We start from the raw sequence: 16018 nt of genomic DNA on the forward strand, positions 1-16018 counted from the left end.
TCTTGAATCATAAACTTTTGAGACCCATTGTAATTAGGGGTGTGACGACTAATCCACTAAATCGATGAATCAGTTTATATTCCTACAATCCAACCTGATCAATCTATTTGAGGCAAATTTTAACATTATTAAACCATTTCAAATTGGAATAAATTTATTATATCGATATTGGAAAATACTATTTGCATTGAGGCACAGTAGGTTTATTTTGCTATAACGTAAAAACCATCAAGTGCATCACAGCGGACAAACAACGGACGTATGATCAGTCCATGTGACGTGTGACCAAACAGTTTGGTAGAATATTCTAATAATGTTCTGTTTGTATTAGAAATACCAGGAATCTGGAAAACTTCACCTGCACTCTTCAGTTCCCAAGTGTTTATGTCTGAGTCACACTGTTTGAACTTTTAAAGATGTCCTGGATCGGTTGGACAGGATGAGCGGTTGGGTGCAGTGGTTAGTGCTCTTGCCTCACAGCAAGAAGGCCCTGATTCAACTCCCACCTGAAACAGAATCACAAATGGGGGACCTTTCTGTGTGGAGTTTGCATGTTCTCCCCATGCACGCCTGGGTTTTCTCCAGGTACTCTGGCTTCCTCCCACCGTCCAAAAACATGCTTCATATGTTAATTGGTTACTCTAAATTGGTGTATGTTGTTGTGGCCCTGTGACAGACTGCCGACCTGTCCAGGGTGTACCCTGCCTTCACCCACGAGTGGTTCCAGCAGCCCCATGACCCCGAAAGGGACAAAAACAAGTTAAGAAGATGAATGAATGAGTAGATTGTAGGTCAGTGAATCAGATTGTTCCAAATGAACCAATATCAACTGTGAATCGTATCAGCAACCACTAATTATGATGTGAATTGAATCGTTAAAATGTATTGTTACTCCCATTATTGTAAATATTTTTCATAGAAATCAACACCACTTTCATGTGTTTTTTTAGGTTAAAATCAAGTCCAATAAATAAAGAACGGCAACCTTTTTTTCAAGAAATGTGCATCTTTTGTGCCTTGTATAATGCTTGCAAAAGTCTCATGTAATCCAGTTTTTGAAAAATATACTTTTTTCAGCACTAAGTGTTTCCATTTGGTTCTGAAATGATGAAAAACATCCTCTTTTTTACAGCAAACAGCTGGTTCTGCCAAAGCACATGCACACAAAAGAAAGAAAATCTGACTTACAGCTGTACCTTCAGATATGTTCTCCCTTCATTGAAAAGTAAGGTGATAATTGCAGTTTGAAGTGGATTTTTGCACAATTTGTGAGAAAAATAAAGCCAAATAGCAACACAATTTTGATAGGGTAGTGGTTTTGACCAAGTCCCATCACGGCACAATGAACTGAGAATATGAAAGGTTTCTATTACACTGGATGCTGGAGGTGTTTCTCCTTCTGTGTCTTGTTTCTGCAAAGTAGGCCAGGAAAGTGTAAACATCTGGTTCTGTCCAGTGCTTGCTGCCTGTTGAGAGCCATGACAGATGGCAGGGGAGTGTATGCCACAAACGCTTCCATCGCTAACCGTACGACAGTTGTCCTCCCAAAATAGCTTTCACTCCGCGACCTTATATGTACAGGCCTTCGGCGTGTGCCTGAGGGGGGCATCATGTATCTAGGCCACACAATACAGGCTCTTGGCTCATTGTTGGCGTCCTCCACAAGGCCTGTGGACTGCCCTGGGGACGAGGCCTCTCAGTGCTCCTCTGGATTACTCACCATGCATCTCACAGAGCTCAACCGCGAATGTCTCCTCCACCTTTTCTCCTTCCTGGACAAGGACAGCCGCATGACTCTGTCCTTCACCTGTCGTCAACTGAGAGAAGTCTTCCTGGACCCCTGCCTGTGGAATCTGCTCCACTTCAGCTCTCCCTGTCAGCTCCGAAAGGACAACTTTGTGCTGGGACCCTCGCTGCGTTGCTTGAGTATATGCTGGTACTCCAGCAGGGTCCTGCAGGTTTGTAACATTGAGGACTGGTTGAAGAGCTCCTTTCAGAAGGACATCTGCAGCAAACATGAGAAACTGGTCAGCACTTTCCTGTCCCAGGTCTGCTATATGTGAGTGTCTGTGTGAGATTATCTTGCGGTAGGAAAACTGACAAAACATATTTTTTATATATCGAAAGTGATCTGACAAGATAACAGAGCATTTCATGCTAAATATGCCATGATCTTACCATTAAAGCGATCCCCTGTGGATGTGTGATGTAAACACAGATGAAGTGTAGAGTTACTCTACAGTCTGCCGCTTGTGTTCTGTTCCAACATTCAACAGGAAGTTTTAAATGCCGCTTTATAGTTGGATTCAACACCAGTTTTGTCTCTTCACTTTAACCTGGAACACTGGAAAAAGAAAATGGTTTTCACCTCCCTGTTTACTCCAACTGCCATGTTCAGCTGAAGGCAGCGTGCACGGAACCAAATCATTGGAAACAGATGGTGAAACTTGCAACTGGCTTTTGAGACTGAAAAATTGCACATCTGTAGGACATGAGACTAATTCTATTAGCTAACACAACTGTGGGCACAAATTATATTTACCGAGGTACGTGACATTTGGGTTTGATAGGCCATTGAAACCTCGCTGTTATGGCTCTGGGCCCTGTGTGCTGCCGACATGCAAGGAATCAGTTTGGAGAGGCGTTATGAGGTCTCTGGATAATTTCTTTGGGGGCAGGCAGTAATAACTGCTGATGTGAGGGACCCAGCCCCACCGCAGCTGGCCAGCAGACGAGGAGGGGATTTAGGGTTGGCTCTGAGGCTCAGTGTACGACCCGGTGCGCATTTACTGAATTTTTGAAACTTGAGCTGTGAGACACGGGAGCCGGGAGATGAGTCAGAACCAGCACCTCCTACTTTTCCAAGGGCTTGTGTTTCAGCGTCTTTTTAGACACAAGCATTGCATACTGATAAAGAGGGAGGGAAGCAGCCGCACGTGACGGAGTGGGAGGCGACATAGAGAAGCTGTGGGGGTGATAAAGAGTCATTTGGCCACAGACGCTCCCACTCAGCTGCAGAGTGGAGATTTATGCAGGCAGGTGGAGCCTACAATTGGCTCTTTGTTGCTGTTGGAGGAATGAACATGTGCTTGTGTCTCTGCCTGCCTCTTTAACTCTGACGCCAAGCTCACGTTTATCTTTATCGTCATGGAAAAAAAAAAAACATACCATGTATGTGTGTGTTGTTTGAAATGCTCTACCCATTCAAAGAATGACTTGTAAATACAGAATCATAAGGACACGTGACACACAACAGGTACTGGGAGACATTTAGATTTGATAGTTTAAGTGCATTTATTCCACACTTTTATGAGGAAATGTATGCGTGAAGCATAAAAAACAACCCCTTTGTTCATTGTATATTTCCCCTTCATCTAGAAAGTGAATTCTTGCTGAAAAATCTCTTTAAAACATCTCATCAGTGCAGTTGCACCGTTCATCTCATTTCAGGGTTCACTGAACTATTTGACCAGACAAAATACATGTTGTGAGGACCAACGGGTGATTAGAGACATGATTATAGGTTGGTGTTATGGTCGTTTTGTGGCATCCACCGGAGAGCAGACTGCCCTCTCAGCTGTTTAGTTCAGATGTGAACTAAGTCATGTCTCAAATACAAATGTTGCCAGAAAACAATGGATTTTCTCTAACCCCTGTGCAGAAAATGATGGGGGGAAAAAAATTTACTTTGAAGGAACATGAACACCATTTTAATGATAAAACTTACAATCTAGTCAAACTTAGGTGTAAAAAAAATTAGAATTGACATTGTGAGCAAAGGTGAAAAGTAATCATATTTATTAATTATTATTCATGATCTCCATTCAAACTATACAACCATTACACTACTGTTACTGTATATACAGTCAGTAATACAATGCTAGAACGCAAATGAGCCATTTTTTATTCATCTCCCTTCTTCTCATATTGCTAATGTTAATTCTCCCATAAGTGATTGAGTTCATGCAGCCGAGCAGCTGCGCACATGGATTCACTGTGCTGCTGCTGCCTGTTCACGGGTTACTGGGGTACAACCCTTGCAACACTGGAATAGATTTGGCTCACATGTGGCGAAGTGGAAAGATTATGTAAGTCTTTATGTAATCTGCATCAGCCAACATGAATGAAATCACCTATGGGTTTTCATCTAAGTGTCTGCCTCCTCAGCAGTGCTGGCCTGCCAATACGCTGCAGTCTACTCTTGGTGCATTCCATAAAATAAAATAGCATCTTACTGCTCTTCTTTCCTATAACATCTGAGGAGAGCTTTGCCCTGTCATGCTGCAAGTTATTCGGCATCGTCAAAGATAATTGATCTGAACAACAGCACTTAAACCGCCTAATCTTGGTAGACTTTCAGATCGGGGAAAGAAAGGATGACTCGGGCCTCCCTGCTGTTAACTGGATCAAGTTGCTGTGTCATGTTCCAGCCTTTCAATGGTTTTTGTTTCATGCAAGGCTTTGATCAGGCCCAAATGACTCCTCTTTTATTTTGTTCAGTTAAAACGTTTAGATGAATCACCTGCACACTCCAAAAAGCATTGTTTACTTAGGATTTTACAGGCTAATCCCTTCTGCACTGCAAAGTCTGGTGACTAGTAACATCTCTTGCCTTCAGTATTAAACCTGCTTTGTTTGAATTGGCTATTGATTGCTTTCTGTGCTCCAGGTGCCCCAATCTGCACTCACTGACGCTGTCCGGCTGTGCGCACATCACCGACCAGGATGTGATCTCTGTGCTGCAGTGCTGCAAGAGACTGCGCAGACTCCACCTGGAGAACTGCGTCCGCATCACCGACTGCTGCCTGCAGGGTGTGGAAGCACACGGCGACAGCCTGGAGGAGGTGAAGGTGGACTTCTGTAGGAACATCACACAGGCAGGGCTGCAGAGCTGTAAGCTGATGAGGCCGGCCATCCGGCTGAGTGCAGAAAGGAGTGCTGATATGATTCCTGACAGCGAACCTGAGGAGAAGGCACCCCTCAGGAAGTCACTGCAGAAATTTCTGCATTTTTCCTGAGAGGAAACTGCACAAACCAGGACCACAAGAACAACAACATTCTAGGAATTGAATGCATATTTTTTGGGTCATATTTATTTGTTTTTTTATACTTAAAAGTGTACTTTTACTGCTGTTTCACAGACTTTCTATTATTATACAAAAGGTATGAGTCTTATCAAATCTGTTCTTATCTTTGCATTTTAAGTAACTTTCAAAAGGAATTCTGTAATTTGCTTTATATTTTTCAAGAAAAATATGAAATATATTTTTATTATTTAACTCACTTTTAAATACTAATTGTTTTGACAAACTACAGTTTTCTTATTTTTGTGGTGTTATGCATCAGACCAGTTGTTGGCAAAAGAAGTCAGATAACCTGTTAACACAAAAAATGAATTAAGTAATACCGAAATAAAAGAAAATTTAAAGTAAATTTCTACATGAATATTTTTAATAAGCAGTATAGAATTAAAGCATAAAACAACAAAGTGTAATGTCATGTTTTATGGTTTAGGCCATGTGACACTTAATCCAAATTAAATATATTTTTTCTGTTGTTGATTTTTCTGTAAAATTCACATTACATAACAAGAATCAGGAGGAAGCAGCTTGTTACAACAATTTGAGGTAGAGGTACTGCCACTAATAATGATGAAAATACTGATGCTGATAAGGTTTAATAATTTTTTCCTAGTAATTTTAGCAGAAAATTTCAAATTAACACTGCATAAATAATCTTGTAAACAGTGAAATTCCAGTATATGTCCAGTGTTCTTCAAGTCGTTTTGGTTATTTGTTTTTTATTTAGTTTATTATGACGTGATTTACATTACATAAACCCTCACAATTTTTGCTTTGCTTTTACTGTGAAATGCACAGAGCTCTCATGCAGTAAGTAGAGCATAAACTACATCAGGCTGTATGAACTGAATGTTAATCAGTGTTTATGACTTCAGTTGCGACTTTTCTGTTATTGTGACCAAACAGGTTAATTTTGGTTTCATTACAAAACAAGAGTTTTGTTGAACTTCTGTGGTATTTTGTATCCTTGTGGAAATTAAAAGGGCTTTCTTCTGGTGGTGCTATCGTTGTGGCTTTCTGTTCGCTGCGTGACCTGTCAGAACATGTCAGCACTAAAGTTAACTGTAAACTGTTATTTGCTTCAATGGGGAAATTTTTAAGGTTTTTCCTGCTGGCAATTGTGAACATTTAGGGTCCAAACCATCAATCTAGGAGGGAAAAAAAGTCTTGTCTAAATTATGGCATCTATAATTTTGATCTAGGGATGAGACATGTGACAGTCACCTTTTTCTTATTTCTGATGTTCACATCAGAAAAACATTTTTTTTCATTCAGTGATGTCAGTAAGCCTATCAAACACTTCTAATGCTAAAACATCAGATTCCATATGCAGACAACACTTTGCTTCAATTAAATTTCTGAATTTGAAAAAAAAGCAACAACTCTAAAACACGCTAACAGGAAAAGTTCCTGCAGCTTTCTTGCTTTACTCTTGACTGCTCATCACTGATTACATTTAGTGATCTTATGCTTCAAAACAGAGACCCTAAACAATAAAATTCATACAATTTGTGTTAACAGAGAGGCTCCAACTTAGCAGAGGTTTAAAGCTAAGTTTGCTAAACTACTTGCCTATTGTTTGCCACAACTAACAATAGAAATCCATTAAAAAACATCCATAAGAGGATGTGAGACATCTTACCACGTGTGAAGTCTTGTGTGATTCATAATTTTCTCAACTATTAATTATGAAAAGTTTTAAATCCTTGTTTTTAATCCCTCTTAAAAAAAAACACTTCAACAATTGACTTTGTTTTAATAGAACAGACACAGCCCCTGGTATTAATCTGTTGTAATCTAATCCAGTCCCCTGAGTAATTTTCCTTCACTTGTGAAAATGCAAAAAATATCTGTAGTATCCTCTGGAAAGATGTTTATATCAGTTGATCAATACATCCTTACATGTGTGACTTCATCTGTGCCTTTCCAGCTGATCTCCACACCAATCATTAAAATGTCCCCTGTTAACGTGGAACCATGTTTTTGATGTATTAGTTTCTTTTCACTGACTGCTACGTTAACACAGACACTTTTCAAATTTCATTTGGCACTCATTCACCTCTCGCTGACTGCAACTCTCCATTCTTGCTTTATTTATCAGACACTGAGTGTTCTAGCCTAGAACTGGTGGCAGGATGTTCAGCTTTCAGGGGTGTCCCCTTTAGAGCCAATTGTCTGTCTGGGTGTGAAATGTCAATTCTCTTCTATGCTTTTAAAAATATATGTTGGTGCAAATATTTTTGGAAAACATATATTTGTATGAATCCATTTTTTAAACTCATTTAAGCTCTTTTACAATATAAAATGCTCTGAATTGTTTTCCTTTTATTCAACACAAATGTGTGGTATTCTTTCATTGAAAAGTTCTGAACAGAAGCAAAGCCCTTCCAGCTCAACAGAACTGAGAGATTGAGTTGTAAAAACACAACCATATCAGTTGTCAAGCAAAAATCTAGATGTCTCACGAAGGTCAACCGCTATTTATAGCTGGAAAATGCAGCCGTCGGTCTAGCAGGCAGAAATCTCAGAAGATGCTGCTATTTACCCTGAAGCCTTTGCTACGTGGCTGTAACATCAAAGTTCAACTGGACCGTCACCAGAAAAAGATATTCTTAAGGATAAAGATGTCCACAGCTTTTTTGAACATTATTTTCTTAATTCTGCTTCAATTTTGTATTCCATTTTGGGGAAGAAAAAAAAAATAATATATATATATATATATATATATATATATAAAGTGTAATTTTAGACAATTTGACCTGATTCTGTGTTCCATTTGCACTCATTGATTTCTGTGAGTTTTATTAAGCTTATAAAAAACAAGTATTACATAACTGCTATTTCTGTCTATAAAAAACAGTCAGACAAATCCTCTTCAGCTATTTATCACTGAGTTCTTTTTTAAAATGTTGACAAGGACACTTGTGTGTGTGTGTGGAGGGGGGGGGGTGTAATTGCAAGTGTGTGTGTGTGGCCATGCATGTCCTGTCATGCACATGTTTAGCAATGTGCTTTGTGTGTGCCTTATATAAGCTCTGCATTCGTGGCACACAAGGGTTGTTTTGACATCTCTTGGTGCACACATTTTATACCTCTTCCTTCCATTTCTTCCTTTTTGAGTAGCTGTGAGTTCTGCTCCTGCATCATCTCTAGCCTTTGCATCAAAGGGCGGCGTTTGGGGACGGCGTTGGTGCATTTGAACAACTCCCTTTTTTTCCTGTCACTCACTAAATTTTGTCTGAGATTCAATCAGTCTTGATTAAAAACAATGCTTACAAAGGGGTGGCAGGGTTTAACATGATAAAAAAAGCAGCGAGACATCAACATTTATGATTTATTACATCCTAAAAAAATCTGTCCATCGAAGTAATAAAAATTTCTGAGTGGCATTCAGTACAATAGCATCATACAACACATTGTTATTTTCCTCAGGCTGCGGCCACAAAAAAGTGAGCAAAATTGGAAGCAAATCGATCCCTATTTTGACATGTGAATGAGGCAGAAGCCAGATCAGACTGGTTTCTTTCCTGTCTTTAGTAGATTGTGGTCAACAGCATCAAGCTGAAGAATAAAATATGATACATGTTGTGTCCATGGAAACCTTCAGAGCCAAATGCTTCCATGTTTTTTCTTTTTTGGGACAGACCACAAACAGCTTTTCTATCTTTCAACTGCATGTTTTAAGCATAAGTTGTCCTTGCAACATATGCCAACTTTGTGTGGTACATTTACATGTCAGAACTTCATGACTGCTGCCAGCCTCTGTCTTTGAAGATAGCGTGGTCTTGTGTTTCTGTAGACAAAGCAGACCAGCAGAGACAAAACATGTCTGAAGTGACTTTATGGCAGGAAAAATCTTGGCTAGTGGCTGAATCCCATGATCTGGTGGCATAAATCCCTTCTGCTTCTGTACATCCCACAAAGACTCACAACATATACGTACGCCTTAGTGGGTCTCAGTGACGTGCGGTGGGATTAACGGCTGGTGAGGCACTGACGTCATCAGTCAGATTTACAAACATATGAACCATACTGAGAAACTTCCCTGAATCAGTTCTTCATCTTTTATACTTTTGTAAATTTTCCCGTGAATTTTGGAACCAATTAGAATGCTTTGTAAACAGCAAATTAAACTGTAACATTGTTTTAAATTTGAAACAAATAGTCGCATATTTTAATTCGGATGTTAAAAAAGTAGAAAAAAGTATTAATTTGTTACTTCTCGATTCCAAATTTTACATTCATAAGTGCAGAATAAAAATAAAAATAAATAAATAAAATAAAAAAAAACAACTCCCAATTTCACCATATTTAAGATCGAGTTGCTCCAGTTTTACGACTATATTAAAAAAAATTAACACACCCAAAACAAGTAAGACTGAAACAATTTGTGCTTTTTTGTTTGATAAGTAATCCCCTCTAAGAAAACTTTGTATTGTAAATATTATTATTATCTTGTAATCCCCTTTTATATATTTTAAGATACTTTATTTGTCTATCAGCAAATTCTATTTTGGATATATTTCTGATAATTTTATTTTATATTTTTTACTTGAGATGATTCAATAAGTTTGGATTGATGACATTGACTACCACTGCTGATGCTATCTGATTCATTCATTGATGCTGGATTTTGTATGTTAATACTTTGTTCAATAAAGTTGGAAAAAAAACATACTGAGTAACTTATTCACCATTTGATTGACAACAGTTAACGTGTTTTGTTTAAAATATCATTTCAACATGTTTTTTTTTCATATACAAACTGCAGCATAGAAAAAGCACAAACCTTATTATCATCTTACCTTTACTTGTAAGTAAAGTCCATACGCTGCTCCTTCTGAAGAAAATGACTTGCCGCTTGCTATCACTTCTTCTAGTATTTTTTAGCGTCATAATCTCAGGGCTCACCGGCGCCCCCTATCATGAGGCACGAGAATGTCTGGCCTCACCCAGCGGCTTTTTTGCCGGCGTTTAGCGCTCAGCACAAGAAACACGTCCCTCACATACAGTTATTTATAAAAACAAACACTGTACATCATATACATCTGCTAAATTATGTAAACTCAGCTCATATAGTACAAGTGACTGAACCGACACACAGAGAGACAGCAGTACCGTCTGACTGCATAGGTATTGCGCAATCCAAGGTGAGGCTCAGCGGGCTGGTGCCTCATCGCACGTCACTTAGTATCTGAACGGCAAATGCGGATATTCAGCGATTTTCAAAAGAAAAAACACCCAAAAATGTTACATTTAAATGCAAAATGACTGCAAAGCACAAATTACTGATTAAATATAATAATTTAATTTATTTTTTCTCTTTTCTTCCCATAATGACAGGTGAGGCACAGCCTCACCTGCCTCTCCTGACTGCACGTCACTGGTGGGTCTCCTTTCTATTGAGCTGGCAGCTAAAGTTATATTTTTGGAACTGGGGACCAAAATGTCTGGCAAAGGTAAACCTGGCATTTAACATATAGAGGATAAACCCATAAACATCTAATGAACCTACAGGGTTTTCAGCTTTAATTGGATCTTAAAGTGAATTTAGCCACTACAGTATATGAATGTAGTCAACATTAGAAAGTAATTTCAATAGGAAACTGCAGCGTCAGAGTTGTGAAAATGTACCTGGTGTGAAATCTAAATATAATGAATAATTGCAGTCATTTTTTAGGTTGAAGTGGCTAATTGTGCTGACCAGATCAGCTGTTGGCTTGGTTAGAAATGTGACTTCCTACTTTATGTAAACTTACTGCTCAATGGTCCTGAATTAGTCCTTTTATCGAGCCATGGAGATAAAGACCAAAACCAAGATGTAAAAAAAAAAAAAGTAAAAGCAACAGCCAAGGAGGGCCATCTTCATCATCATTATTGGATTACTCATTAAATTGGTTCTGTTATTTTTTTACTTTTCATTCTTAAACTTCAACATTTCTTTTCATTGAATTCTTCTGCGCTTGAATTTTCATTAAATTAAAGCTAAGGAAGGAATTCACACTTGTCATATTGTGTTGGGCTTTCTCTCCTCCCAGGTGAATCCGACTTCCAGAGTTAATGAACTCTGGCGTGGATCAAACAGACCAGTGTAAATGTTGTCCAAAGATTCTGCAAGTTTACTCAGGGGCAGAGCTGGAACATATTATATGGTGCAGTGGGAGGGGGGGGGCAGAAGATTTGGGAATGGGGGCAAATGAGAACAGCTGATTGGAAGACCATTTCAAATGTAAACAGCAAGTACTTTAGCTGCTGTTTCCCATGCTTAAAGAAAATTGTATAGATGATTTCTTAATCTTTGCCAATAAATCTTTGACTGTAAAAATGAGAAAATATGCCATGGGGGCCAAAGTTCTCAAAAATCTGGGCTCCAAACAAAAAATGGTATAAATGTCAAATTGCAAGAGACCAATTCCATTTGCTGCCCTCTTTTCATTAGAATAACAAATTTCATTAGCACTTTTCTACCAAGACAAACAGCACACTGATCATTTTAATTAGCCCAGCAGCTTCTCACATAGAGCTGAGAATAAGCAAGCCTGTTGTGTTTGGATGCAAATGAAAGTAAATGTTCATGTTTTGGCACCTGATTTGGTTTTGTTATCCTGGTTTTTTAAAAGCTCTGAAGAAGCACATAAAGGAGTCAGAGGGAGCAGACTTGTGCAGAACTCTTGATGCTTCCGTGGGGTTACAGTGTTTTCTGGTGTGCTCTGCGGAGGGTTGCCTCTTTGAACCCCATCGCCACATAATGAAACTGTTTAGCCAAGGGCTTTAGCTTTCACCGACTGCTATTGTTGGGACTAGAGTGGAATGTTAAACTGGAGAGCAAAAAATGCTGTCCAGTGATTTTAGTTTCACACAAAAAACTGATTCAGTAGTGATGCATCCTACTGCCAGAGTCACAAAGAATGATACTGTGGATCAGCAATGCAGCTCATCTAGAAGTAGAAGATGCTGTCAAACTCATTTCTTGTTAAGACACAATTCTTGTTTGTTTCCACCTGACACTTTTATACTCACTTTTTTAGTTCAGTTTTTTGACAACACTTTTAACAATACCTATTTTCAATAGGTCAACTTTCTTTTTTTGTGATAGTCTACTTAATGTTAGTAGAACCTTGTTGATTGTTGGTTACAACCTTCAAACTTTTAAAACAGGAAATACCCCTTTTCCTGTCATCAAGGAGCGAAGTTGGTATAATTCTTACTCTGCATAGATAACAAAACAGCAGCCTTGCACTCTTTTCTAAAGACTTTTGTCTAATGCTTCTAAAAGACTTCATGAAAACTATGTAAAAAAGCAAGCACTATAATACAAAAGACTGTTCTTTTGCTGACAAAAATTATAGCAAAAAAATCGCACCACACTGTATACTGTTAGCAAGTCAGACTCAGCATTAATGAATGCTGTTAATGACAACATGGAAATGAATCAATTAACAAAGAAATGATCCAGCAAAAAGCAAATTACAGCGAAGTACTGCTCAAAATGAAGCCGCTTTTTCTACATAAATTAATATAATAAATTATTATTGTAATTAATATGGCATAAAACTGTGCAATGTTTACAAAATGAACACAATTAAACACACACTTGGAACAAATATATAACAATATTATTTGAATAAGAATCAGCCAAAAGCTTAAAATCAATGGTGCCAATGAACAAAACCCAGCCTCAGTGCCTCAGAGCTGGATAAGTATTCATGTCCTTTCATGATCCATTCAACGTCTACTTTAGTGAGCAATGATTTTCAAGCAGATCTTGATTTTCACATCTCTGCTAATCCTCTGTTTAATCTGAGAGGGATCTCAGAAGGATACCTGACATTATCTCTCTGTTGAGCACTTGGTGCCACATTTTGGAAAATAAATGTTCCTTACATTTAGTTTGTATGTAGGGATACAATGAGACAGAGAAAATTAAAAGAATAAAAACAGTGGCACTGCTGTGTGCAGAAACAAACTGGTCCAACATTATTATGATGTTGCTTGTACATCTTCACAGTTCTAATAAATCTAACTACCTGCTTTAACACTGACCATCAGTTGACTGAAAACTTAGATGTTTTGACCAACATGTGAGTTGCTGTGCTGCTCAACCTCCTCCTTAACAAGACACGAGTAGATAAAGACAGGATGCTGGCTGTGGCAACGGGGGAGGGGGGGGGGGGGGCACTGAAGGTAAAACAGAGAAGTCAACTGAAATCTGAAATCAGCAACTTCCTGACAGACAAGTGTACATTCAGTCCTGGGAAGCAGGACCTTCATTCCCTAATTACTACGTCACTGAAGAGCTGGAAGGACAAGGAAGGACGTGCACAAAAAAGGAGATCATTGTTTTCTATTTTATTTTATTTTTTAAATATGATCATAAAGACTTGCAAGATACCCCTCATCCGATAATGTAGGATTTCCTTTTATGACCACTAGAAATGGCCTCTAAGCCTCAAAGCACATGCAAAGTCATTGATGTGCATCTTTGGTAGATTTAACCAGTGTAATGGCTGTAACCTGACACTCCTCAGATTGCCCACTTTGTGCACTTAACTCTAAAATGACTGAAGCAGTGTAGACAGTTTAAGTTTTACGCTTAGATCTCTGACGCTGGAGAACACGCTGTTTTAAATTTTATTGTTATGTGCAGATGCTGTGGTCACTGCTGATTTTAGGTTTTATAAGAAAAGTTAAATTTTGGACAAAAACCAAACCAAACACCCCTCTAACTAAACTTTTCTCTTAAATAAAAGGATTTAGTAAAAGCAGCAATCAATGACACTGACTAGTCTTTCCTCTCATTCTTTACTTTGAGTGATACCTTCAGTGAGCTTGTGTTTCTTGACATTTGCTGACTCCATTTCTTTACTGCTAGCAGGTATTTATCTGATTGCAGGAAAACAACTTATTAAAAAGACTGTTCTTTTTCATAATTTTTAAGTGTTTTAAATTAAATTATAAGAGTAAATTTGTTATGTTGTTTTGGGCTGAAACTGTTTACTTATTAGAGCTTAGATGCCATTTTTGTTTAAACGTTGGATAAAATTACTTATTGCTTTCAAATCGAAAGTGCATGTAAGACTGTAGGAATAATATGATTATGTTTATGCATTAAAAAATGTTAATAAAAGTTTGCTTTTATTATTGGTACTCTTTCCACTAGGTAGAGCGAAAATCCAGAAATGTAATAATCCTTAATTAATAAAGTAAAATGACGGATACGGACATGCAGATGAATTTGTATGTTGTTTATAATTTGGAACATATGCACACATATATGTATAAATATCTACCATAATAAAAGATGCGAAAATACTTCATTCTGGTAGATATAGCCAGCCTGACAGACTACCTTTAAAACCTGTAAACTTCTGCAGATGATTATTTTGGTTTCAAAAGATTCCAGCCTCGTGTGTTGGTGCACGTGTGGACGTCAGTCCATGTTTGTGCCATGTTGCACCTCCTCGAGCAGGTGTGAGTCTGTCCTCAGGTCGCAGTCTGTTGCAGATGGAGAAAGCAGTTTAATAATGTAGCAGTGCTTTGAAGCCCCTCTGCAGTCCCGGGATATTTTACTCTCCCCATTCCCTGCAGGAGAAACTCAAAAGCTTCATGCCTTTGGGTCTTAATCCTTAAGCAGCTCTCTGGAGCATATCTTGTAGCCCAGGCCACGGTACTGAATTATTTAGGTAGTTATAGTCATATTTATTCCATAGATGTTTCTCTGCTTCTAGGGGATGAATAGATGCTTTTGCTTTTCATGCCAACTAATTTTCATGCGAAGGGTGTAAACAATTCAGTCAGCTTGCAGAATAAAATAAGAAGAATAAAAGAATAAAAAGAGCCGTCTTTTAAACAGACAAGGTGTTGAGAAAATGATGTGGGTCACACAGCAGTGAGGGGCACAGAGAGATTTACACAGAGGGGCGAGAAAAACTGGCTCAAGGACACATGAAGTCTGGGGAAGCAACAGTCTGTCAAAACAGAAAAAGAAAAAAGAAGCAACTGGGGAGGTGAAGCACAGATGGAAGCATGACTCAGTCATTGACAGTCTCTCACCTCCCACTTTCAGACTACATGAAACCCTCATCAAGACCCTCTCCTGGAACTTGAGCCTGTCTCTCTTTGAAATCTACTCAACCCATCGACCTCTATTTAGTTGGAATCGAACAGTTCTGCCATTTCTTTGCCAAATGGAGCATCTTTTTGAGTAATTTCCACATATTCTTTTGTGCGAGTGCGGTTTCTTTCTTCTCATCAAGGCATCAAGTAACATGTCTCGCTAAAAAGAGAAGTCTCGGGTAATCCAATCGCCTCACTAATGGCCTCCGAGAGATGAATGTAATCACATTCTAATTGTCTATATTAAAAGCTTGTCTTTTCATTTCTAAAAATCCACATTTAAAGAGACCTACAGGTTATGAAACCTTTGCTCCACCGGCTGATGTAAGGTATGCCCTGCTGCATTGCAGATAAAGTTGATCTAAATTTCCCAAACCTTTTTGCAGCAAAAAATCAACCTATTTTTCATAACAATATGTATTTATGCACACATTTCTCTTCATCTGCTGATATTTTTGGTATGGTCTTGAATTTCCAAATTTGATTTCCCAGTGGTTCCCTGCTAACTTGTTTTGGCCTGAGGCACACATGAAAATAGGAGGCAAGAGCACACAGAAGTGGGGCTAGTGTTCCCTTGTGAGCCGAAGGATGGGTCTATTTGTGGAGCTATTTCTGTTTCCGTCTGTCAGAGCATCTACAAAGGCTGTGGTGCTCCGGCCACAGAGCATGTGAGGGAGGAAGTGGAGCACTGGAAGGTAAATCAGGTGAAATTGATAGAGAGTCTTGACTGGGACACATGCAAAGAAGCGGAAAATGAAGGAGCACTGTTTTGATATCATGTACTGCGTATTGATCTATTGTTTCCCATATGGATTGATAAT

At 38.6% G+C, this 16018-nt stretch overlaps 1 protein-coding gene across 1 annotated transcript; it reads left to right on the plus strand.

The window, feature by feature from the left end:
* The first annotated feature begins 1589 nt into the window (after positions 1 to 1589).
* On the plus strand, positions 1590 to 6078 carry fbxl22 (F-box and leucine rich repeat protein 22). Its single transcript, XM_004069997.4, has 2 exons — positions 1590 to 2059; positions 4670 to 6078. The coding sequence occupies exons 1-2, from the start codon at positions 1611 to 1613 to the stop codon at positions 5016 to 5018; spliced, it is 798 nt and encodes a 265-aa protein (XP_004070045.3). The 5' UTR covers positions 1590 to 1610; the 3' UTR covers positions 5019 to 6078.
* The last annotated feature ends 9940 nt before the right edge of the window (positions 6079 to 16018 follow it).

This window comes from Oryzias latipes, chromosome 6 (genome assembly GCF_002234675.1).
Source record: "Oryzias latipes chromosome 6, ASM223467v1".
NCBI classification, from domain to species: Eukaryota; Metazoa; Chordata; class Actinopteri; order Beloniformes; family Adrianichthyidae; genus Oryzias; species Oryzias latipes.